At 47.8% G+C, this 24,684-nt stretch overlaps 1 protein-coding gene across 5 annotated transcripts in view; it reads right to left on the bottom strand.

The window, feature by feature from the left end:
• The window catches only part of LOC144805587 (uncharacterized), a 436,700-nt gene that overhangs the window by 327,749 nt on the left and 84,267 nt on the right, over positions 1-24,684 (bottom strand). For all 5 annotated transcript variants that reach the window (XR_013605550.1, XM_078672112.1, XM_078672113.1 and 2 more), the window contains 2 exons: positions 14,193-14,282; positions 12,828-12,956 (listed from right to left, as the gene is read on the bottom strand). Coding sequence is in view for 4 of the 5 variants with exons in the window: in XM_078672112.1 (XP_078528238.1) it covers positions 12,828-12,956; positions 14,193-14,282 (219 nt within the window). In the remaining variant the exon portion in view is untranslated. The remainder of the gene's footprint in view (positions 1-12,827; positions 12,957-14,192; positions 14,283-24,684) is intronic.

Genomic DNA, 24,684 nt, shown 5'->3' on the forward strand with positions numbered 1-24,684 from the left:
TGCCATGACAAGGGCTCAGGCTAAGAAGTGCCTTCCTGAACCAGTGGTGGATCTTGAAACAATAGACCAGCCACAACCCAAGAGAAGGAGCAAGAGAGGAAAGGCTCAGCCTTCCACCTTGCCCCAGGTTGAGGATCAGGTTTCAGAGGAAACTGATTCTGCAGTCCAAGAGGAGACTGTCTCTGAGGAGCTTGAACCTGACCAGGTCGAGTTTCTGGGGACAGGGGGACCCTCAAGGGCAGACCTGAGGCAGGCTCAATTAGATTGCCCTTCCCTTGAACCCCTCAGACAGCAGGCTGCTGCTGAGGCTGCTGGGGATGCCCAAGGTACCCATACTGTGTATTGGGATGATGGACTCCTTTACTCAGAGGCTAGAGCCCCCAAGCCTGGCATGACCAGGAGGTTGGTTATACCTCTGCAGTTTAGGGGGTTCCTCCTTACCTTGGCCCATGATATTCCCCTTGCAGGACACTTAGGCCAGAACAAGACGTGGGACAGGCTTGTTTCACACTTTCACTGGCCTCACATGTCAGAGGATGTCAAGGAGTTTTGTCGCTCCTGTGTCACTTGCCAAGCCAGTGGTAAGTCAGGTGGCACAACAAAGGCCCCCCTAATACCACTACCTGTGGTGGGAGTTCCCTTTGAAAGAGTTGGAATTGATATTGTAGGTCCAATGGACCCCCAAACAGCTTCTGGGAACAGATTCATACTGGTGGTAGTGGATCATGCCACCAGGTATCCAGAGGCTATTCCCCTAAGGACCACCACAGCCCCTGTGGTGGCAAAGGCCCTCATTGCAGTTTTCTCAAGAGTGGGCTTTCCTAAGGAGGTACTATCAGATAGAGGCACAAATTTTATGTCTAGCTATCTGAAAGCAATGTGGAAGGAATGTGGAGTAAACTATAAGTTTACCACCCCATATCATCCACAATGCAATGGGCTTGTGGAGAGATTTAACAAGACCCTAAAAGGCATGATAAAAGGATTACCAGAGAAGCTCAGGCGGAAATGGGACATTCTTTTACCCTGCCTGCTCTTTGCTTACAGAGAGGTCCCACAGAAGGGGGTTGGCTACAGCCCTTTTGAACTTGTTGAACCTGTTTACAGACATGACAATAAGGCTTTTTCTCTGTTGAAGAAGTGTCTTGGGACCCACCCCCATTCTTGGAGTTTTGGGGCCCTGTGGAAGTCTTTTCTTTATTTTTATCCCCACCCTTATCTTGAGGCTTGGTAGACTCCTTCTTCTGGTTACTGTCCTGATTCTTATGCCTAATCCTGGTTCTGACCCACTTGTCTGCCTTCTTTCCCAATTCTTGGGGAGAGGTCAGATCAGAGTCCACCAGGTGCTGGTGTAAGAGCTGGTTCTGACAATTACTTAGGATCTGCTCCCTCATAATCAAATTATACAATCCTGTAAAGTCATGTTCTTTGCTGCCATGTAGCCAACCCTCCAGAGCCTTAGTTGCTCAATCAACAAAATCAGTCCAGTCCTGAGTCTGTGTCTTCTGGGTGTCTCTGAACTTCAACCTGTACTGTTCAGTGGTTAAGCCAAACCCATCTATTAGGACACTCTTCAGGACTGTGAGAAGTTGGCCTGATAGGTGATGTTTCCAATTCTGGAACCACCGGTTATCAGACCAAACAATCCCTTATGGTGTCTGGTTGCAAGTCAACCTTATTAGACAAGCTATCCTAGGGGTAGCATGGACTAAGCAGCCTAAAGGCTTAACTTAAGAGGTCGTGTTAAGCGAGCTGTTTTACCACATACAATCCTGTAATATCAAATGAAAGGACACCACACAAGTATATATTATAAAAATATATGTATTTATTACTAAAAACAATCCCCAGTATTCTTTATGAATAAAGGGGCACAAGCGTTAAATCAAAAGCACAGTTTAAACATACAAAGTTGACAATTATGGATGAGGGCGGGGGGCCACTCAAACCATATACTAAACAAGTGGTATAAGAGATACCAATCGAACAGTGGTTAGGCCTAGGGCCTAGGGAATCGCTGGGAGCAGTCGGGACAAGCAGTGCTGAAGTCGGGAAAAGCCCGCGGGATTCGGGTGCAGTGCGGAAAGCGCACGCATGCACCAATGTTAACCAATGGTGCGTAAAAGTTGTAGAGTTAAAGTTTAAGGACACTTCCGCTGAACCTAGAGGAACAAAACTTAAGACACAGACCCTAGAGATGTGTACCAGTGTGGGAACACCGGCGGAGCAAAGTTACCTCACCCACAGGAAGCGGGTGCACAGGGTCGAAGTTGAGTCGGGTTTCGTCACGCAGGCTCTTGGTGCTTGAAGCTGAAAGGGCTGCAGGCGGGGTGAAAGAGAAGTGTCCGGTGGAGTCCAAGGGTGGACTCGAGTCGAAAAGTACCTGAAAGCAGAGGGGACAGAGTCTGGGTCACTCAGCAGTGACCAGGGTGGAACCAGGACGGAACCAGGCAATGTCGGGCGCAATCAGGTGGTCGTTGAGGAGCTTCTCTCCACTGTCACGTGGGCTCTGGGGCATCTGCGACGTCCAGGAGCGGGTCACGATCTGTCCCACGAGGGCTCTCACCGTCGGCGCAGTCGGCTTCAAGTTTGGAGCAAACAACACTTGGCAAGAGCAATCCACGCGGAACCGGGAGATTGCTTCTCACTCGAACCAGGAGGGTCAGAGTGGGGGCTCCTTTTCAGGGGAGCTGGTGCAGATCTGGAGCAACCAGAGTTGCAGGTCGAATTTCAAAGTTCGTCGGTACAGGGGCCACTAGCCGGCTGGCAAGTGACCGGGCCAACGTGTTGAGCCAAATGGAGCAGAAGGGCTCCACGCAGCACTCGTCGAGTGTGGAGGGCTGAACTTCGGTGCAAGAGTGACTCAGGGTTGGGGCTTCTCAATCCCCGGTGTACAGCTTCGAGGGTCACTCGTGGGCTGCACGGTCAGCGTCTTGTGGTCAATTCAAGATGGCATGCCCCACGCTTCTGGTCGCCTCCACGGGTCTCAGCTCTGCAGGGACTGTGGATCGGGCTGTTGGAAGGCAGGCAAGCTTGATCTCGTCGATCTCTGTCGCTTGAGTTCCGGCAGGAACTGCGACAAAGCAGACGTCGATGGCTGGATGGTGCCTGTTTGCACAGGGTGGTCACTCCTTGACCACAAGGGAGATTCTTCAGTCTTCTACGTTGAGTAGGATGTCGAAGGGTCCAGAGTTTCGTTTCTTATGTTTCATCAGGAAATCTGAAGTGCATTGGCACTGCTCCCAGTCTTATACTAATTTTGGGGGCTGGATTACCTGCTAGGTCCCCTCCTATGGGTGGGACCCAGGAAGTGGGTGGATACACCCCCTTCCTTTGATCCAGGCCGCCCTGGCATGAGGGCTGGAGTGCCCCAGAACCGGTTTGGCCTGATTATACAAGGGGCAGCCTTGTGCGCCCCAGGCAGTGTCTGGTTTCTTTCAGACCTCCCTGCTACAATCCACTATCTCCTGTCTGGAGGGTGGTAACACCCCCCTGCGACAGGAAACCCTTTGTCCAGGCCCCATTTGGCTGAGTTTCGGTCAGCTTCAGGGGGTCAGACTCTTGTCTGTGGCAAAGGCATCCATTTTGTGGATCTAAGGTCCTTTTAGAAATTAACCGCATTTAAGTAAAGTAACATGTCTTACCCCTCTAGAGGGGTGGAATGCTATCCCCATCACCAGAACTGGCGAGGGGATAGTATTCCAAATCGTATTACACCTTACACGACATGTTTTGATAAAGCCAAACCAGAGTTGCTATATAACCGCAAGGATTATAATGCACTTAAGAGTATATGGTATGGCATTATCCTGAAACAGCTTAGGGAGTTGTTCCCGACAGCTGCAGACAGGCTCAGCTCATGCTAGAGCTCCATCTCACATTAAACCACGCACTCTGCCTCCAGGATTGATGAGGCCTTCCAAAGGAGTGGCTCACAGGTTTATATGTGTCCAGATATAGGTTTAGATATAGGTATACTATATCTAAGTAAGGGGTGATTACACCACCTTACCCCAGCTGAGTGATCAGCCAGTTGTGTCAATTTAAGAACCAGCCAGGGGTGGCAAAATATATGCTGCAGCCCCTGGTAGGCCTTGGTGGCCCCTATGCCCTGGGCACCTATAGTGCATTATACAGGGGCTGACAAGGAGTCCATTTCCAATTGTGGTATGTACCTAGGGTACATGGAATCCATTTTACAGAGAGAGCAGATGGCCTGGGGCCCTGATTAGCAGGGAACCAGGTCAACTAAGTCAAAAAACCAGCTAAACACAGGCAAAAAATCTGGGGTAACCATAGTCAGGTAGCCACCTTCCTACAAGGACTTTGTAATTGTTTGCATCCTCATGTCTAACAGTGAGGAGCTTATCTCTCCCTTTCTCTGAAAAGGAGTACCATAAGATTGCTGCCCACTGTTCCTCAGGAACCTGCTGTACCATGCAGGCTCTCTCAAGAGCAGTTATCCACTTGTGGATGTCATCCCCTTCCTTGTAGGGGGGCACAATCTTTGTCAGGTTGCTACTATCATAGGACCTGGGTTTCTCTTTAGGAATATTGCTGCCACCAGTGGCATCTAAGCCACACAATTTTTGCTCTCTTGCCAAGGCAAGTCTAGCTTGAGCCAAGGCTACCTCCTCCCTCTCTATTTGGAGTTTGACAGCCCTCATTCTGGACCTATGCTCTATCTTCTGAGAGGCAGTCATACCTCTCTGAGATTCTCTTGAGGCACTAGAAATATGAGAGTCCCCTGAGGGAGATCTCACTCTTCTGTTGCCTGGGAGAATGATATGGTGGGATCTGGGGAGGTGCTGGCCCTCTCCATTTCCCAGTAGGTCTAAGTTGGCCTGGTTAAGCCTGGCAACTAGGACCTGGCTACCCCTCTGATCCTGATCTTCTGGGTCCTCTACATCTGAGTCCTCCTCCTCCTCTTCTTCCTCCTCTTCTCCTTCCTCTGGAGGGGTATCAGTTACAGGGGGGTTCACTCCATCTCCTGACTCTAAGGGAACTTCATTCGCCTTCTCTAAGTCATCCTGTTCTAGAATGGCTATCAGGATAGGACATGTGGGACTTCTGCCCCTTTTTAACCCTCTTGATATGCACAAGGCAATCAAGTCCTTTCGGGTTAATTTGTCATAGCTGGAAGTTGCCTTGGTAAGGTCAACTGTCACAGGAGCAGACCCTGAGGCTTTTCCTGTGTCAGACATGACTACTAGTGAGGTGTAAGTGGTGCACTTACCTACACTAAGTGTTTTCCTACTGTACCTTGCTAGTGAGTTGTAGTCAGGGTGTGCTAATCCCTTTAATCTACAACTACTAAGTTCAGTAGAACTTAAATATGCTAAGCTTTTGATTTATATGTACCTTGAGGTACTTGATGTGATCTTTCAATTTGATAAAAGATTGCAATGGTAAAACAACAGCAAGCTCAAATCCCACCGCTGCCACCAATGTGAGAAGTTGGCCTGATAGGTGATGTTTCCAATTCTGGAACCACCGGTTATCAGACCAAACAATCCCTTATGGTGTCTGGTTGTAAGTCAACCTTGTTAGACAAGCTATCCTAGGGGTAGCATGGACTAAGCAGCCTAAAGGCTTAACTTAAGAGGTCGTGTTAAGCGAGCTGTTTTACCACATACAATCCTGTAATATCAAATGAAAGGACACCACACAAGTATATATTATAAAAATATATGTATTTATTACTAAAAACAATCCCCAGTATTCTTTATGAATAAAGGGGCACAAGCGTTAAATCAAAAGCACAGTTTAAACATACAAAGTTGCACAATTATGGATGAGGGCGGGGGGCCACTCTAACCATATACTAAACAAGTGGTATAAGAGATACCAATCGAACAGTGGTTAGGCCTAGGGCCTAGGGAATCGCTGGGAGCAGTCGAGACAAGCAATGCTGAAGTCGGGAGAGGCCCACGGGATTCGGGAGCAGTGCGGAAAGCGCACGCGTGCACCAATGTTAACCAATGGTGCGTAAAAGTTGTAAAGTTAAAGTTTAAGGACACTTCCGCTGAACCTAGAGGAACAAAACTTAAGACACAGACCCTAGAGATGTGTACCAGTGTGGGAACACCGGCGGAGCAAAGTTACCTCACCCACAGGAAGCGGGTGCACAGGGTCGAAGTTGAGTCGGGTTTCGTCACGCAGGCTCTTGGTGCTTGGAGCTGAAAGGGCTGCAGGCGGGGTGAAAGAGAAGTGTCCGGTGGAGTCCAAGGGTGGACTCGAGTCGAAAAGTACCTGAAAGCAGAGGGGACAGAGTCTGGGTCACTCAGCAGTGACCAGGGTGGAACCAGGACGGAACCAGGCAATGTCGGGCGCAATCAGGTGGTCGTCGAGGAGCTTCTCTCCGCTGTCACGTGGGCTCTGGGGCATCTGCGACGTCCAGGAGCGGGTCACGATCTGTCCCACAAGGGCTCTCACCGTCGGCGCAGTCGGCTTCAAGTTTGGAGCAAACAACACTTGGCAAGAGCAATCCATGCGGAACCGGGAGATTGCTTCTCACTTGAACCAGGAGGGTCAGAGTGGGGGCTCCTTTTCAGGGGAGCTGGTGCAGATCTGGAGCAACCAGATTTGCAGGTCGAATTTCAAAGTTCGTCGGTACAGGGGCCACTAGCCGGCTGGCAAGTGACCGGGCCAACGCGTTGAGCCAAATGGAGCAGAAGGGCCCCACGCAGCACTCGTCGAGTGTGGAGGGCTGAACTTCAGTGCAAGAGTGGCTCAGGGTTGGGGCTTCTCAAACCCCGGTGTACAGCTTCAAGGGTCACTCACGGGCTGCACGGTCAGCGTCTCGTGGTCAATTAAAGATGGCGTGCCCCACGCTTCCGGTCGCCTCCATGGGTCTCTGCTCTGCAGGGACTGTGGATCGGGCTGTTGGAAGGCAGGCAAGCTTGATCTCGTTGATCTCTGTCGCTCGGGTTCCGGCGGGAACTGCGACAAAGCAGATGTCGATGGCTGGATGGTGCCTGTTTGCACAGGGTGGTCACTCCTTGACCACAAGGGAGATTCTTCAGTCTTCTACGTTGAGTAGGATGTCGAAGGGTCCAGAGTTTCGTTTCTTATGTTTCATCAGGAAATCTAAAGTGCATTGGCACTGCTCCCAGTCTTATACTAATTTGGGGGGCTGGATTACCTGCTAGGTCCCCTCCTATGGGTGGGACCCAGGAAGTGGGTGGATACACCCCCTTCCTTTGATCCAGGCCGCCCTGGCACGAGGGCTGGAGTGCCCCAGAACTGGTTTGACCGGATTATGCAAGGGGCAGCCTTGTGCGCCCCAAGCAGTGTCTGGTTTCTTTCAAACCTCCCTGCTACAATCCACTATCTCCTGTCTGGAGGGTGGTAACACCCCCCTGCGACAGGAAACCCTTTGTCCAGGCCCCATTTGGCTGAGTTTCGGTCAGCTGCAGGGGGTCAGACTCTTGTCTGTGGCAGAGGCATCCATTTTGTGGATCTAAGGTCCTTTTAGAAATTAACCGCATTTAAGTAAAGTAACATGTCTTACCCCTCTAGAGGGGTGGAATGCTATCCCCGTCGCCAGAACACCTTACACAACATGTTTTGATAAAGCCAAACCAGAGTTGCTATATAACCGCGAGGATTATAAGGCACTTAAGAGTATATGGTATGGCATTATCCTGAAACAGCTTAGGGAGTTGTTCCCGACAGCTGCAGACAGGCTCAGCTCATGCTAGAGCTCCATCTCACATTAAACCACGCACTCTGCCTCCAGGATTGATGAGGCCTTCCATAGGAGTGGCTCACAGGTTTATATGTGTCCAGATATAGGTTTAGATATAGGTATACTATATCTAAGTAAGGGGTGATTACACCACCTTACCCCAGCTGAGTGATCAGCCAGTTGTGTAAATTTAAGAACCAGCCAGGGGTGGTAAAAGATATGCTGCAGCCCCTGGTAGGCCTTGGTGGCTCCTATGCCCTGGGCACCTATAGTGCATTATACAGGGGCTGACAAGGAGTCCATTTTCAATTGTGGTATGTACCTAGGGTACATGGAATCCATTTTACAGAGAGAGCAGATGGCCTGGGGCCCTGATTAGCAGGGAACCAGGTCAACTAAGTCAAAAAACCAGCTAAACACAGGCAACAAATCTGGGGTAACCATAGTCAGGTAGCCACCTTCCTACAGTGTCTAGTGGGGAAGTACCACTTCGAGACATGGCTGTACGTGTGCTGTTATGTTATGTTATGTTGTTATGTTAAGTAGCTTTTATATAGCGTACGGCTACATCCAGCAATTTGGCCGCAACAGGGTCGTCCGCCGTGTCAAGGTGGAAGTTGAAATCACCGGCCACAACACAATGCTGTGTGGTCAGCGCCAGCTCAGAGACGGCTGTCTGCAGATCCTCCAAAAAGGAACCCACCGGGCCTGGTGGTCTATAAACCAACAACCCCTTCAAGGCCTGACCTGGGGACAGTCTGAGCGTGAAGGCGAGCGACTCGGCATTCCCAATGGAGTTCAGGGGAAGCACCGAGCAGGAGACGCTCTTTTTCACCACAACCGCCACTCCCCCTCCCCTGCCCTTAACTCTGTCCTGCCGGAAGATATTGTACGCAGGAGGAATGGCTGAGAAGACGTCCGGATTGGCAGCCTCTCCCAGCCAAGTTTCGGTCAGTAGCAAGCACAGGGGATTTTCCCTGACCAGAAGATCGTAAATGTGCAGGGCGTGGCGCCCTACCGACCTCGTGTTCAGCAGCAGGCAAAGATGCTTCACGCCAGCTGTTGCCGGGTGAGGAACCGTAGCACAAATCCAGGAAGGCGTCCAACCACAGCCCGGACAGCGTCGTTTGCCCCTAAACCGCCCCGGGAAAATGGAGCGGCAAGAGCTAGAATGGCCCCGCATGTCCCGCAATGACGCAGAGGAATAGCAAATCATCTCAGCCAGAGTATTGCCGGACCGGGGTCCCCCGCCGCCCCGACGCCTCCGGGACGCTGACGGGCGCAGACGGGCAGGACTCCAGCACGACTCAGGCTAAGCGAGGGCGTCCACCTGCGCGTCACGCTGCGCGTGAGGGAGCGACTTTAAGTAGGCGCTCCAATCAAGCCTGAGCGTGCGAGTCCGCTCCAAGATGGCGGCCGCCGCTGGCTGAAGTAGCCCAAACAAAGATGGCGCCCAAAATGACCCCCAGGACCCGGACCCACCAAAGTGGTGGTGCTTGGCAGGCAGAAAATGCCGTTTTTAAGGTGCAGGTAAGGGGAGAAGGGGGCGCTGGCAGCAAGCAGGCAGGCTAAAATCAGGGAAGAATGAAACAGAAAAACGAACCCAAATGCAAAACAGGATGTTTTAAAAAGTACTCGGCGCTAGTAGCAGCGCGAGCGCGGCGAAGTGGTAGATGGTCTAACCAGCACCATGCTAGAGCCTGCCTTAAGTAGGCGCTCCAATCAAGCCTGAGCGTGCGAGTCCGCTCCAAGATGGCGGCCGCCGCTGGCTGAAGTAGCCCAAACAAAGATGGCGCCCAAAATGACCCCCAGGACCCGGACCCACCAAAGTGGTGGTGCTTGGCAGGCAGAAAATGCCGTTTTTAAGGTGCAGGTAAGGGGAGAAGGGGGCGCTGGCAGCAAGCAGGCAGGCTAAAATCAGGGAAGAATGAAACAGAAAAACGAACCCAAATGCAAAACAGGAAGTTTTAAAAAGTACTCGGCGCTAGTAGCAGCGCGAGCGCGGCGAAGTGGTAGATGGTCTAACCAGCACCACGCTAGAGCCCGCCTTAAGTAGGCGCTCCAATCAAGCCTGAGCGTGCGAGTCCGCTCCAAGATGGCGGCCGCCGCTGGCTGAAGTAGCCCAAACAAATATGGCGCCCAAAATGACCCCCAGGACCCGGACCCACCAAAGTGGTGGTGCTTGGCAGGCAGAAAATGCCGTTTTTAAGGTGCAGGTAAGGGGAGAAGGGGGCGCTGGCAGCAAGCAGGCAGGCTAAAATCAGGGAAGAATGAAACAGAAAAACGAACCCAAATGCAAAACAGGAAGTTTTAAAAAGTACTCGGCGCTAGTAGCAGCACGAGCGCGGCGAAGTGGTAGATGGTCTAACCAGCACCACGCTAGAGCCCGCCTTCAGTAGGCGCTCCAATCAAGCCTGAGCGTGCGAGTCCGCTCCAAGATGGCGGCCGCCGCTGGCTGAAGTAGCCCAAACAAAGATGGCGCCCAAAATGACCCCCAGGACCCGGACCCACCAAAGTGGTGGTGCTTGGCAGGCAGAAAATGCCGTTTTTAAGGTGCAGGTAAGGGGAGAAGGGGGCGCTGGCAGCAAGCAGGCAGGCTAAAATCAGGGAAGAATGAAACAGAAAAACGAACCCAAATGCAAAACAGGAAGTTTTAAAAAGTACTCGGCGCTAGTAGCAGCGCTAGTAGCAGCGCCAGCGCGGCGAAGTGGTAGATGGCTGTGAGGGTGCTGGTGTGTGATTGGCTGGAGTTGGCTGGGATACCAGGATCCAGGATGTCTGGATGGGTCTGCCCAGTGGTGAGTGCTCAGATCAGCATGCTGATGTGAGGGGAGGGCTGCACCTGGTTCCTGATGGGGCTGGGCTTTCCCCACACAATGCTGGCCCCGCCCCCTGTGGTGCGTCTAACGACCCTAGCCCTGCCAGTGAATAGAGTGAGGTGATGAGCACATCAAGGGTGCTCCAAAACCAGCTGTGACTGTTTTCTCCCCCACCCTGCACCTACAGACAAAGGAATGTGGTGCATAAAAATGGGGCTGTGTCGCCACACAAACTGTTCTCTGCCAGGATCCTGCCTGAGGGGGCTGCTGCTGTTGCTGGGGCCAGGAAGACCGCCACTTGGATTATCTCCCTGCCTGGAGACCCAGTGAGCTGGCTCTGGGCCCAGCCTTGCCCCCTGCCTGCTTTAAGGAACTTTGCTGTGCCCCTAGCGCTTGGGAGCGCTGTGCCTGCACCCCTAGCGCTGAGAGCGCTGCGAATCGTCTTTGAGCGCTGGGAGCGCTTTACTTTCCCTTTTCGTGGCTGCCCACGCCACTTTTTGCCGATTTGACAGTCCCCTGGCAGGTGCCCACCCTGCCAAGGACCTTGTGCTTTACCCTGTCACGAGCGCTTTGGGAGCGCTTTATTGAGCTTAAGGCCGGTGCCCACCCGGCATTGCCCTGTGAAGTTTTCCCCGTCGCCGCCCGGCCGTACAGGAAGTCAGGCAGGCCGTGACCTCATTCCCCAGGCCGCGCTCTGATTGGCTGCCAGCCCGGGACAGGAAGGAGGGAGCCGGAAGCTACCGGGAGCCGACCCTGGGATCCGGTGCACTCACCCAGGAGAGAGAGAAGCCTTCTGTCCAGCAGCGGGGCAACCGTGGTGTGGGGAGAGCCCCGCAGCTGCCGAGGAATAGAAGGAGCCTGGAGACCCTGGGAGCGCCCACCAGAAACCGGGTAAGTGGGGCTCGGTGTTCCCGTCTAGGGAGGAGGGCGTCGGGGCACATTGCCGGCGCCCGCCCTCCCCTCCAGTACCAGGGCTTTGTTGTCAAAGAGCCTGAGAGGCCCCGGGGGGGCCTCCCTGCAGATTTGAGCCCCGGGCGGGCTCCTACGTTACTGGGGCATTTCTTCAGGGCCGCGAGAGGCTCTGGGTGGCATCATTTCCTTTCGAGTCCCCCGAAGAGGGACTCCAACGCCCAGAGCCATTTGTTCTCTTGAGTCCCGGAGGGACTCCAACGGCCGTATTTTGTGTATGAGCCTGAAAGGCTCAAGGGGGCATTTTGATTTACTGAGAGCCCACGAGGGGCTCAGGCGCCACAACTATCTTTGAGAGCCCAGAGATTCTCAGGGGCCATTTGTTTATTCAGAGCCCAGCGAGGCTCCAAAAAGGGGACAGTCATTTCTACAGAGCCTGTGACACTCAGTAACACCAGCAAGTAGCAAACACAGTAAAACATTTTGGCCTGTATCTTTCCGCCGTCTTTGTAAGCCTGTGACACTGTGAGTTTCAGGAATTCCACAAGCAGCACTATAGGTGGACTCACTACTAGTACATACATAGTCAGATAGTACTAAAAAATGCCTTTTTACTTTTTTCTCTTGTTTTGCAAAAGAAATTTCTGGTACGTGAACTTGTGGTAGCCGCCATAATGGCAGCTCACTCAGCTTTAACCCAAGAAATACAGACACAGGCCATGATGATGCAGACTCGCAGTACTTTAAGCAGTACATGCAGGTGGGAATAGGAATGTCTTACTTTTCTATAGGGGTGGCACTGCCACTGGCCATACTTCATCCACTCAGCGTCTGCGCTACTACATCATACACCTCTGCTATCGACGAGGAGGATAAAGAAGATAACATCCAGGCTTACAAAGTACGTCTATGATTCTTCTTAATGTCTCAAATGTACCAAAATTTCTTTTTGTTAACAACCAACTTACACCCTTTTCATTATATTTTGGAAACCGCTGTATTCTTTCTTATGTTGAATTGCATTCAACAAAACCATTTTTTACAGTCATAAATAAATATTAAGACTCGCTCGTCCTTCGTTTCACTCTTCTTTAGCTTTTCGTTCTTCACATCCCTAAACTACATCTGATCTGATATGACTTGGCTTTAAAATAAAAATTGGCCAGCTGAGTTCAAGTGAAATAGAGGGGACCATTGGTTACCAGAGAAGTACAGCCACTAATGCTATTACAAGTCAAGGTTGACTGTCTTCTCCGTGATAGCCCAAAAAGTAGTTATAAATTAGTAAATGTTCTTGACAGTACAGTGTACTTATACTAGTGTACTGTGTACTACTGTACAGTACATCATACACTCCTTTACGAGCCTACTCAAAAAAAATATAATAAGTAAGTAGTATAATAACTTACCACCATCCGCCGCCGCTGAGCCTTCCCCCCCAGCTCCTCCTGTTGGCACCGCCGCATCCAGAGTGGACCCCTCCGCACTGCTGGCCCCAGCACGGATGGTCATCTGTGCCGCATCAGATGTTGTGACGTCTAGGAAAAACATGTCATATTTTCAGATGCCATACACAACCCCCTATTTTGTCTCGTAATGGAAGGAAATGTTACATAACACATTTTGTATTACTGGGATTGAAAAAATGTTACGGTTTTGGGGAGGGTGTTAACCTTTTAGATGCTTATTCCATTAAATGCTACACTTCTTCTTTTGACAACTGATTAATGCTTGCTTAACGTGCACCATTTTTCTCATTACAGAAAGAAGATTCCATTGCCCTTCAGCCAGACGATTCACCAACTACTACTGAGTCACCACCAGCAGTACTTAAGTACTTTAAAGAAGGTGGGGGCTCACACACAGTTATTCTACTAATTTCCTGTGTCTGTTAGTGTTAACTATTTTTAAGTTTGAGTCATACTAATTTCATTCATGGGAATGTTGTTTAAAGTAAACTTTAACGTCATCTTCATCCATAAGAATACTACGCTATTAAAAATAAAGAAATAATGTTTTCATTTCTCAATTGAAAATAAAAATTAAAAACTAACAAACACTGTGTGGTTTTTGTTCACGAGTGAGTGAGCGGAATGGTTTGAACTACTGCACTTGGCAGTCATGTTTCAGTAACTCAGATAGGCCAGGACTCGGAGGTAGTCTCTCTTCTTCTGTTCTTCTGGGTCGTAAAATCATTGGTCAGACATTCTAGATAGTCGGTCAGGGGAATGGGGGTTCAACTTCTGTTCGGACTGAGGTATGTCGAAAGTCGAACTGCACCTATCATCAACAATGTCCTATTTATCTTGTTCATACTTCTTTGTGTGAAGAATAGTCCCTGAAACAGTAGCGGTATGGGATGTGCTCCTCTCAAATCAAAAAGGCAACTGCTACCTTTTACTTGGTGTAAACAATGACATTTTGTTGTTGGAAATTGTCAAAGCACTTACATTAAGAAGACTGGAATAGACAGCAAGGGCAACCCAGAGGACTGCACTCAGTGCCTAGAGCTATTGCTGTATCAGAGTTTTGTTTCACACCGTTTGCCGAATGGACAAGCTTAGCTACCTACACAGACCGACTCATAATTGTAAATAGTAGTAGCACAGAGAGTGATGGTAGAGGCAGGATAAGAATGTAGAAAGTAGTCCACATTAGAAGAAGATCAAAGACTATTTTGTAAAACATAGAATTATTAGGAACCAGTTTGTAATGAATAGGAGCTGTAAAAGTTAGGGAAGTATAAGTATTAATATAACAATAGAACAACTTACTGGGGCCAGCAGAAGAGCCTGCAAGGGACTGCTCCTGTTCACCTTCTGCCACCGGAGTCTCTGTCGCCGTCGCCTTGCCCCTGGGAGGTCCTGGTGATCATGAAATAATGAAACACAACATGGATGATTGTTTTTTGGGAAATATTTGATTTCTTTGTACTCAATCTAAAATTATGTCAGGGAAACAAATTGCATCTGATCTGGTCAAGTCCCCCATTCACACCTTCATTCATACTACCGTGCTTCCCATTAGACTCACAGACATTCCGCACCCCGCTCCAGATAGGGGCGGTGCCAGAGTTCTTGGAGCGAAAGGCAAAATTCAATTTGCCTGCAAAGAGAACCCCAGGAATTGCTATTAAAAGTTGTTTACTGCAACTACACGGAACCTCATAAGGCCTTCCCACACCTTATGGAAAGCTCCGTCCCCCCCCACCTCAAAGTGCATCTCTCTGGTGGTCTGCGAGGTGCTGCCTGTTTTCTCCCACTGAACAACCAAACAACACATGGCAGAGGCCTTGAGAGGCAGAACTGCCGCGGCCATCCTGTGAGTCTGATGTTAGCTCAGTGCCCCCAAGTCCCCCATTCACACCTTCATTCATACTACCGTGCTTCCCATTAGACCCACAGACATTCCGCACCCAGCTCCAGATAGGGGCGGTGCCAAAGTTCCTGGCGCTCAAGGCAAAATTCAATTCACCTGCAAAGAGAACCCCAGGAATTGCTATTAAAAGCTGTTTACTGCAACGACAAGGAACCTCATAAGCCCTTACCACACCTTATGGAAGGCTCCGCCCCCACCTCAAAGTGCATCTCTCTGGCGGTCTGCGAGGTGCTGCCTGTTTTCTCCCACTGAACGACCAAACAACACATGGCAGAGGCCACGAGAAGCAAAACTGCCGCGGCCATCCTGTGAGTCTGATGTTAGCTCGGTGCCCCCAAGTCCCCCATTCACCCCTCTTTCACACCATTCATAGCCCAGTGCACAGACTGCACACACACTGCAGGCATCCCCGACTATGCCTCTATATATAGCAAAGAGGTGAATGATGTCATAAAGCCTGCGAGACCCAGGGGTGTGATGTAGTACATGATGTCACAAACCTGCCAGGGTCAGGGGTGTGGTGTAGGAGATGACATCACAACCGATTGATGGGAAATGCTGATAACACTCAAGGCTGCCTTTGGGGACCAGTGATACATTATGTTGGTAGATATAGGTCCATCTTTCGCATAACATCACGGAAGCAGAAGATTGAGCGAAGGAAGTCAGTTACAATAATCGTATTATTAAGGTTTCCTGTTTTCTCTTTATTGCATACATGTTAACAGAATCTGTAAAATCGATGGTGAGATGGGCCTAGTGTACTGCACAGGAATGCACAGCTTGTCATTCTGTTTCTTCCTATCTGCTCTGCCCATTTCACAGGTGTGATTCAGGTATTCAAATGGCAGGGTGGCATCTAAGGGTTAGAAGACACCTTACATCAGTCTTCTGCACTGACTAGCAGAGCCTGGCAGCGGTCTTATGGCTGGGCTCTGAGTCTTCGTCTGTGTTAGCCTGTCTGCTGGCCTGGCCTCCCATAGACTCCTTCTTGTGTAACTATGCACGGCTTCAAGAGCATTGCACACACACATGCATTCAATAGAAGGTAGTTCTGGATACCCTGGGGGGTCAAGGTGCCCAAGGAATATGTAGTCTTGGGATGTACTGTTTTCTACTCCCAAAATCAAGATACCACACAAAGCTGCTGGCTGCTTCAACCTTAAAAAAATGAATGTTTTGTGCAAGAGGCATTCCAAATGTAGAATTTGCATTCCATACATAGTTCGAACGTTCCAAATTAGAAGCGCTGTTCCAATCTACATTCTAAAGGAATTCTTTCAATTCCAAATTAGAACTCTCATTCCAAACTTAGAACATCCTTTACAAAATAGAACTGTCAATCTTAGAACTCAAATGTTATTTGAGCAAAAAGCCTGGACATTACATCATGCCTTCATTGTGACACCAAAAACACCTTCATTAACTCTATATATACCAAAGAGGTGAATGATGTCATAAAGCCTGCCAGACCCAGGGGTGTGATGTAGTACATGATGTCACAAACCTGCCAGGGTCAGGGGTGTGGTGTAGGAGATGACATCACAACCGATTGATGGGAAATGCTGATAACACTCAAGGCTGCCTTTGGGGACCAGTGATACATTATGTTGGTAGATATAGGTCCATCTTTCGCATAACATCACGGAAGCAGAAGATTGAGCGAAGGAAGTCAGTTACAATAATCTTATTATTACGGTTTCCTGTTTTCTCTTTATTGCATACATGTTAACAGAATCTGTAAAGGCGATGGTGAGATGGGCCTAGTGTACTGCATAGGAATGCACAGCTTGTCATTCTGTTTCTTCCTATCTGCTCTGCCCATTTCACAGGTGTGATTCAGGTATTCAAATGGCAGGGTGGGATCTAAGGGTTAGAAGACACCTTACATCAGTCTTCTGCACAGACTAGCAGAGCCTGGCAACGGTCTTATGGCTGGGCTCTGAGTCTTCGTCTGTGTTAGCCTTTCTGCTGGCCTGGCCTCCCATAGACTCCTTCTTGTGTAACTACACACGGCTTCAAGAGCATTGCACACACACATCCATTCAATAGAAGGTAGTTCTGGGTACCCTGGGGGGTCATGGTGCCCAAGGAATATGTAGTCTTGGGATGTACTGTTTCCTACTCCCAAAATTAAGATATCACACATAGCTGCTGGCTGCTTCAACCTTAAAAAAACATGTATGTTTTGTGCAAGAGGCATTCCAAATGTAGAATTTGCATTCCATACATAGTTCGAACGTTCCAAATTAGAAGCGGTGTTCCAATCTACATTCTAAAGGAATTCTTTCAATTCTAAATTAGAACTCTCATTCCAAACTTAGAACATCCTTTACAAAATAGAACTGTCAATCTTAGAACTCAAATGTTATTTGAGCAGAAAGCCTTGACATTACATCATGCCTTCATTGTGACACCAAAAACACCTTCATTACAAGTTTGTAAATTCGATTTTGCGCAGAAACTGGAGTTTCTGATCTAAGGGGTGTTGCAAAAAGAGTAACAGTACTGCACTTTGTGGGTTTCTCATGGACACATTTGGTCAGGTAAAACCTTATGAAACTTGTCCATGGAAAACAGCTCTGTGCTTGGGAAAAACCCAACAAAATCTGGGCAGAAAGGTGGACATCAGCTATAATTCTCCCGTGCTGAGAGGTAATTGCCTAGCAGTGCAATATTCTGCAACGTTGAATGTTTAAACACTACAGTATCGTCGATTGAAGTTATGACATTTCTGATGAGCTGGGCCTTCCTGCGTGCTGTCTGGGCAAGACTGGTCTAGAGCCAGGCATGAGCACCAACATCATATTTAACCTTGACAGCCTCCATGCTCAATAATGGACCCCATAATATATCTCAGATTATATAAGAAGAGTGGCTAGGGCTCATTTCCAGCCTCCAGGTACATGTCTGACTCCTATTTGTGACATTTTGAGGTGTTTGGTGTCAAATTCTTTTTTTTCCATTATAGCTTCTAGATATCAGAGTCACATCAGATTTCTAGTTCTGGACCCAAGAAGACCATAGTATACCTCAGATGACATACCAAGAGTGTCTAAGACCCATTTCTGGCCTCCAGGGGTGACTTTTTGAAGTTTTTGGGTTTAAGGGGGCAAAGTGACTTTTTCCACCCAGCCCAATGTTCTCAAAATCGGGTACGATATCAGGTGTTTCCCTTGGCTGGTAGCGGAAAAAAAACTTTATATAATATCAAAGTTATATATATCACATGAAAGCATCAGAGCTGACCTTTCTAACAAGTGTATTCGTATCTTGCGCACTCAAACAGTGTCTCTGATATCCATTCTGAGCTATTTGGAAAATTAGCAAATCTTGTCAAAAAAATGTTTTGGACGATTTTTGCTAATTTTCAGTATCAACCCACCTGACTGTTTTTGGGTCCCTGTGGCCACCAGGACCCTATATTATATCTCAGGTGATATAGCAAGAGTGTCTAGGGCTCATTTCCAGCCTCCAGGTACATGTCTGAGTCCTATTTCAGACATTTTGAGGTGTTTGGTGTCAAATTCATTTTTTCCATTATAGGCCTTAGATATCAGAGTCACATCACATTTCTAGTTCTGGACCCAAGAACACCATAGTATACCTCAGATGACATACCAAGAGTGTCTAAGACCCATTTCTGGCCTCCAGGGGTGACTTTTTGAAGTTTTTGGGTTTAAGGGGGCAAAGACACTTTTTCCACCCGAGGTCGTGGAACTCGGAGCTGGGTAAAAGTTTAGCTTGAGTGCCCTCCCCATGGAGGTCAAAAATGTTATTGCATCAAAATAATTTAAAAACTATATAGGTGTAATTGTAGTGCCCTGAATTCTATATGGCTGCATTTGCACCGTTCTAGGTATTTACAAAATGAATTTCTAACACTTTTGAAGTCTCCATGAAGTGAAAAATGACCAAGTCCTAAAACTTCACTGGTGCATCAAAGTGGTCAAAAAAGGTCAACATTGGGTTAAAATTAACAAAACATAGTGCTGCAGTGGTCCAATAGCAGGCTAAAGACATAACGAATGACACAGAATGAACAGTTTTACTAAACACTTTGAAAATTCGATTTTCAATTTCAGGGGGACAAGGTCATGGAAGTCATGGAACTCCGAGCTGGGTAAAAGTTCAGCTTAAGGGCCGTCCCCATGGAGGTCAAAAATGTTATTACATCAAAATCTTTTAAAAACTATATAGGTGTAATTGCAGTGTCCTGAATGCTATGTAACTGCATTTGCACTGTTCTGTGTGCCTCCAAAATGAATTTCTAACACTTTTGAAGTCTCCATGAAGTGAAAAATGACGAAGTACAAAGACATCATTGGTGCATGAAAGTGTTTAAAAACGGTCACAAATGCATAAAAATGAAAAAAACAAAGTGCTACACTGGCCCAATAGCAAGCTAAACACACAATGAATGACCCAGAATGAATATATTTACAAATTACTTGGAAAATGCTATTTTAAATTTCAGGGGGACGAGGTCACAGAAGTCATGGAACTCCGAGCGGGGTAAAAGTTCAAACTTTCCACCCCTCATGGAGGTCAAAATTTTTAATCCATCAAAATCATTTAAAAACTATATAGGTGTGATTGGAGTGTCCTGATTGCTATATAGGTGCATTTGCACTGTCCTGTGTGCCTCCAAAGTGACTTTCTAACACTTTTGAAGTCTCCATGAAGCAAAAAGTGACTAAGTCCAAAGACCATTTGGAGCATCAAAGTGTTCAAAAACGGTCAAAAATGCATAAAAACGAAAAAAAACAAGTGCTACAGTGGCCCAATAGCATGCTAAACACACAATGAATGACACAGAATGAATAGTTGTACACATTACTTTGAAAATGCAATTTTAAATTTCATGGTGACAAGGTCACGAAAGTCATGGAACTCCGAGCGGGGTAAAAGTTCAACCTTTCCCCCCTTAAGGAGGTCAAAATTTTAACACATCAAAATCATTTAAAAACTATATAGGTGTGATTGCAGTGTCTTGGATACATCCCACATGAATTTTAAACACATTAGGAGCATCTCTGATCAAAATAACCATAAAAATCCCAAAGCTGCATCAGTGCTTCAAAGTGCTCCAAAACGGTCAAAAATGGACGAAAATGAAAAATATTCTCCATATCTGAGTTTTTATAACATTCCTTAGATAATGTATATCTTGAATTAGTTTTAAATCCTTTTATTAAAAAGTTTATTTTCTATGCTGCACTGGTGCAACGCCTCAAGTCTGAGAAGCTGCACCAGTGCAGCCGAAGCAGCACTGGTGCAGCCGAAGCAGCACTGGTGCAACAAGAGTCAAGCTGGTAGCCTGACCTTTGACCAATCCGAGAAAAAAAAAGGTGTTTTTTTCCCTGGGCCCCTCCCCCAAACGAAAACACATTGACCTTAAGCCTAAGTGTATTCTGAGTCATAAAAAGTTTATTAGATGAAAAAATATTGTACAGGCACTTTTTTGCACAAAAAGTCACTTTTTGGCACTTTTTTGAGAGAAATAAAATAGTTCGCAGATTTTTTTTAAATCGACCGAATTAAAAAAAAATGCTCTTGTTGGATGGCTTTGGACATAAGGCCGCATAAACAAAAGGAATTTTTCAAATATCTGGTTTTCTCACTTTTTTATTGCTGTTTGAAATTTCTGACTTGACTTTTTGCATCATTGGTGATGCATGTGTTTAACATTGAGCTTGGGAAAATTGAAAAAAAAATAGACTTTGGGGATTGTTTACTAGGGCAAGTGATACATCAAATTAAGACTCATATTAAACTGAACCTCAAGCTGAAAAAAAAAACAAAATAGCATTTACGATCACTTTTTTATAAGCGACTTTAACAATTGTTTTTTAGCTATATTAAAAAACAAGGTAACGCCGTAAATTTTAGAAAAGAGATTTTTTCAAAGTAAAACATAGGTGTGACCTGCCTTCACATTAGGCTTCATAAACAAAAGAAAAAACATCTCTATGTGTTATATTCACTTTTTAATAACACATTTTCGTTTTAGGCACAAGCAAAAAGCAACATTGGTGATGCATGTGTTTTTCAATGGGGTTTTTTAAAGTCTACCAAAATACGGTTTACCAATACATTTTCATTATTTTCTCTTTGGTATCTCATTATGCACATGTTAATAAACAGGTTCATGCATTATTAGCTAAATAGCATAAAAACACACTGAATTATTAACAATAATCTTTGAGATTCGGGTGACCAGATGGCCGGAAATCGAAAATCGCCTCGTATGGATTCAACTTCCATTTCGTGCACTTTCTATGTGGGCCACATGCATAAGAATTGGTACAATAATGCATACGAATCTTAGCTAGAATCTGCAATTGAAATTAAGTCTTTAACTTATATGCTTCAAGAATTATAGGGCACATTCTGCTATGTATAATATCCTATCCATTTCAATGGGACGACCAGATGGCCGCAAATTGAAAATCGCGTCGTATGGAAAGAAAATTTAGCTTGAAACAACCTGGAAAGAAAGGAATGGGAAACGAAATCAGTAAGCCACTTATGAACACAAACTTTTAATTAACATAACAAGCAAGGAACAATAACGCTAGAAACAAGAACGGTAAACTGTAGAAAATGAAAGTCAACAGAACATTACCCCCCCCCCACCCCCCCCCACATTCTGGAACCTTCCAAAGTAGGGCAGGGTTACGGCTACGCCCAACTGGCGGCAACCCATATAAGGCGGGCCCTGCTGCCAACACTTGGTCAGGAAATCTTAACATATGGGGGAGCCGGAGGAGAGGCAGGGGCCAGCGGAGTCCAGCCGCAGCGGCCCTGGGTAGTTGCAGGTAGTCCCGCCACATGTCCACCCGGTCCGACCACCCATGGCCAGGGACCGACGGGGGGCCAACTGAGGCCGGCTGCAGCCGATAACCTAAGAAAGCCCGGTCCAGAGAAGAACGAGACACCTCTTCCTTTTCCCCTCCGTGACAGCCGCAGCAGCTCTGGGCGGCGGGATGTCCTGTCCATACCTCTGCAGAAATTTGTCCAAGTTGGTCTGGGAGGGAGAGGCGACGCGGACGAGCCTCTCCCACCTCCACGGATAGGAGGTCTCCCAGCCCCCGGCCCAACGCCGAACTCCCCCAGCCAGGCGGTGGTGCCATATTTTCGTAGCACCGAACATACCATGGTGGTGCCCCAGTACTTGCGCAGCACCGAACGTGCAACGGTGCCCATATTTTCGGAGCACCGAATATGCAATGACTGCACCGATACTTGCGCAGCACCGAACGTGCGCCGCAGGTGGCCATACCTCCGTAGCACTGGGCATGGGCCTTGTGGAGCACAGGGTGTGGAGAGACCATCGTGCATGCCCATGAAAGAGAACGGCCTAGAGTGCACCGGGAGAAGGAGACGGCGCGAACGAGTCTCCCTTGCCCCCCCCAGGCGGGGGCATCACAGCCGCACCCCAGCCGAATGTCCCGCTTCCACAACACAGAGTTCCACTCCCTATTTTGTCCTCAGAAAGGTCTCTTCCACTCTTGCAGACTCGATGAGAGGGGACTGCTGCAGGGCCTCAAAATGGCATCTGGGTCCGCTGGAAGGCGGGTCTCGGCCGCTAGAGTAACTTTGAACAGCAATGTAACTCGGTCGCTTGCCCACCGGGACACGAGCCCCCACCTCCGACAACATCTCCACAGCCTTGAAGAGTCTGCAAAGGTACCCGGCGGAGCCCTCGGCCCCTGCAGGCTTCCGGTAAGGGACAACTGCCTTGATCGCCAACAAAATAAACATGACATTGCCACTCCTTCTGTTAGCATGAATTCTTGAACTGCCGAAAAGGACTCTGGTCCAACTGCCGGTTGTAGGAAACTTTTTCCTGATGCTACTTCCGGACTGACCCGGCCCCGCCCAAAATGGCGCCGGTATCAATAGGAACTTACGAACACCTCGTGGTGTTTCTTTTTGCTAAATAAAAAAAAACTTGATGTTCTGAGACATGTATATGATCCTTTGTACACTTGACAAGAAGAAAGGAGAGCTCACTCGACGAACATGTAAAAAGGATCCCGTTAAAAATTATGATTACAAATGTACAATGTATTATATTTTTTATATATATATAGCTGATGTATAACCTCGCTTATGACGCACGCACACGGTATGCATATAGGAAATCTGATTGCAACTAGTCTGACTATGCTTCTAAATTATGAAATAAATGCCCCCGAACCCCCCCAGCCAGTTGATAGACGTTTTAGTTTGCTACAAATGAATTGATAAAACTTTCTAATGTTTTTTATTGCTGCAAAACAACACCCCCCACTGTACGCACTTTAGCCATTGCCGTGTCCGGCCAAATACGACTGCACCCTCATAAATCCACGTACTATGATTTTGCAAAAATAAAGGTTTTCGAAATTATGAACGGGTATTGCATGCTTTATTTGAAATATGGGATCGGCGGGAGAGTTCTTTTCTGTGCACCCTACCCTGCTCTCTCTTTAAGGTTATTAGAAGATGGTTGCCCAGCCCCGGAGGAAGGATCGGATCTACGACACGATACTCTGCCTTCAAGGTACGCGACTGACTCATGAACTCTCGCGTGGAGAAAAGACCTCGACTTCTGAGGATGGGTAAAACGAAACGGTATAAATAATGGAATGTAAAAGAAGGGTAAAATAAAACGATGTAAATGTTATAAAGTACGACGCTCAAAGGTATTAGGGAACAGAGCTGACCAAAGAACTGAAGAACCTTAGAACGTCACAGCATTGAAGGAGATTTAAGGATCCCGATAGTGAGATACATCTACTAACTAGATACCTCGCACTAGGTACCTCTGGTTTCCTTTTTACGTTTCCCTGCACACGACCTATAAGGACACACTGCCCCCCCCCCCGACTCCAGAAACCATACCCCAGGGATTCTACCCCGAGGAGGAAAGACGAGTATGAGGTAAGTAAAGGACTCTCGAATCCATGTATTTGATATGCGCGAATGTTGTCCCCCTCCCTTCCCCTCTTTTCCCTCCCTCTACAGGTTACATCAGGGGCCGCAACCGAGGTATGGCGAAGATCTGAAGCCTTGCCCCGTCTGATAAGCGAAGCGGACCAACGCTGCAAGGTGGCGCCTAAGCACGCCCACAAACTACTCACGTAGCAAACGAGCCCATAAATTTAGTATGATCTGATGAAAAATGATCACCCTTAACCCATGCTGCACGAATGAACCCATGTCACGTATGATTCGAAACTATGAGAGAATGTGTGTGTGTGACTGAAGCGTTGACTCAACTGGTCGAAGGACCAAGAATGCAAGAAAGTGCGACACAGTGGTACCCGTTTTCCTTTTTCTCAAAGCATGTCCCCTCTACCCTGTCTAATGCTCGTCCACCTCAAACTGCATGCTTTCAAGATTCTAACGCAGACCCGTAAATGTCCTTTGCTGTGTAATGCACTAAATAGCCTTTCTTAAATACACTGCCACTCTCCATGTCGCACGTGTACTATTTAGCCTGCTGTTGCACTCTCTCTCTCTCTCTCTCTCTCCTTCACACTCCCACTCTTCCGAGCGATTAGCTCCGAAATTGGCAGACTGCCACCCCTAGCGCACCACCCAATTGGCTCCAAATACCGCCAGTATTTGCACAAAACTTGTCTTTAATAAAATCACCATGAGACCGTGTCACTACCTCTCCTTTCTGCTAAATTGACGAAACCGAGAATTGGCCATAAGGGAAAGGACAGGTAAGACGACTGAGGTTCCCTAATCTGACCCGTAATGAGGGAACTACATGTCAGCGGCTCCTATTATGAGATAAAATGCCTCAGATGACGCGACCTTCCCCGTTCCGAATTGTCGCAATACCCAAACCGTAAAGGTAATCGAAACCTCCCCATCTTCCCAGGACGC

This window comes from Lissotriton helveticus (genome assembly GCF_964261635.1).
Source record: "Lissotriton helveticus chromosome 1_1 unlocalized genomic scaffold, aLisHel1.1 SUPER_1_unloc_15, whole genome shotgun sequence".
NCBI classification, from domain to species: Eukaryota; Metazoa; Chordata; class Amphibia; order Caudata; family Salamandridae; genus Lissotriton; species Lissotriton helveticus.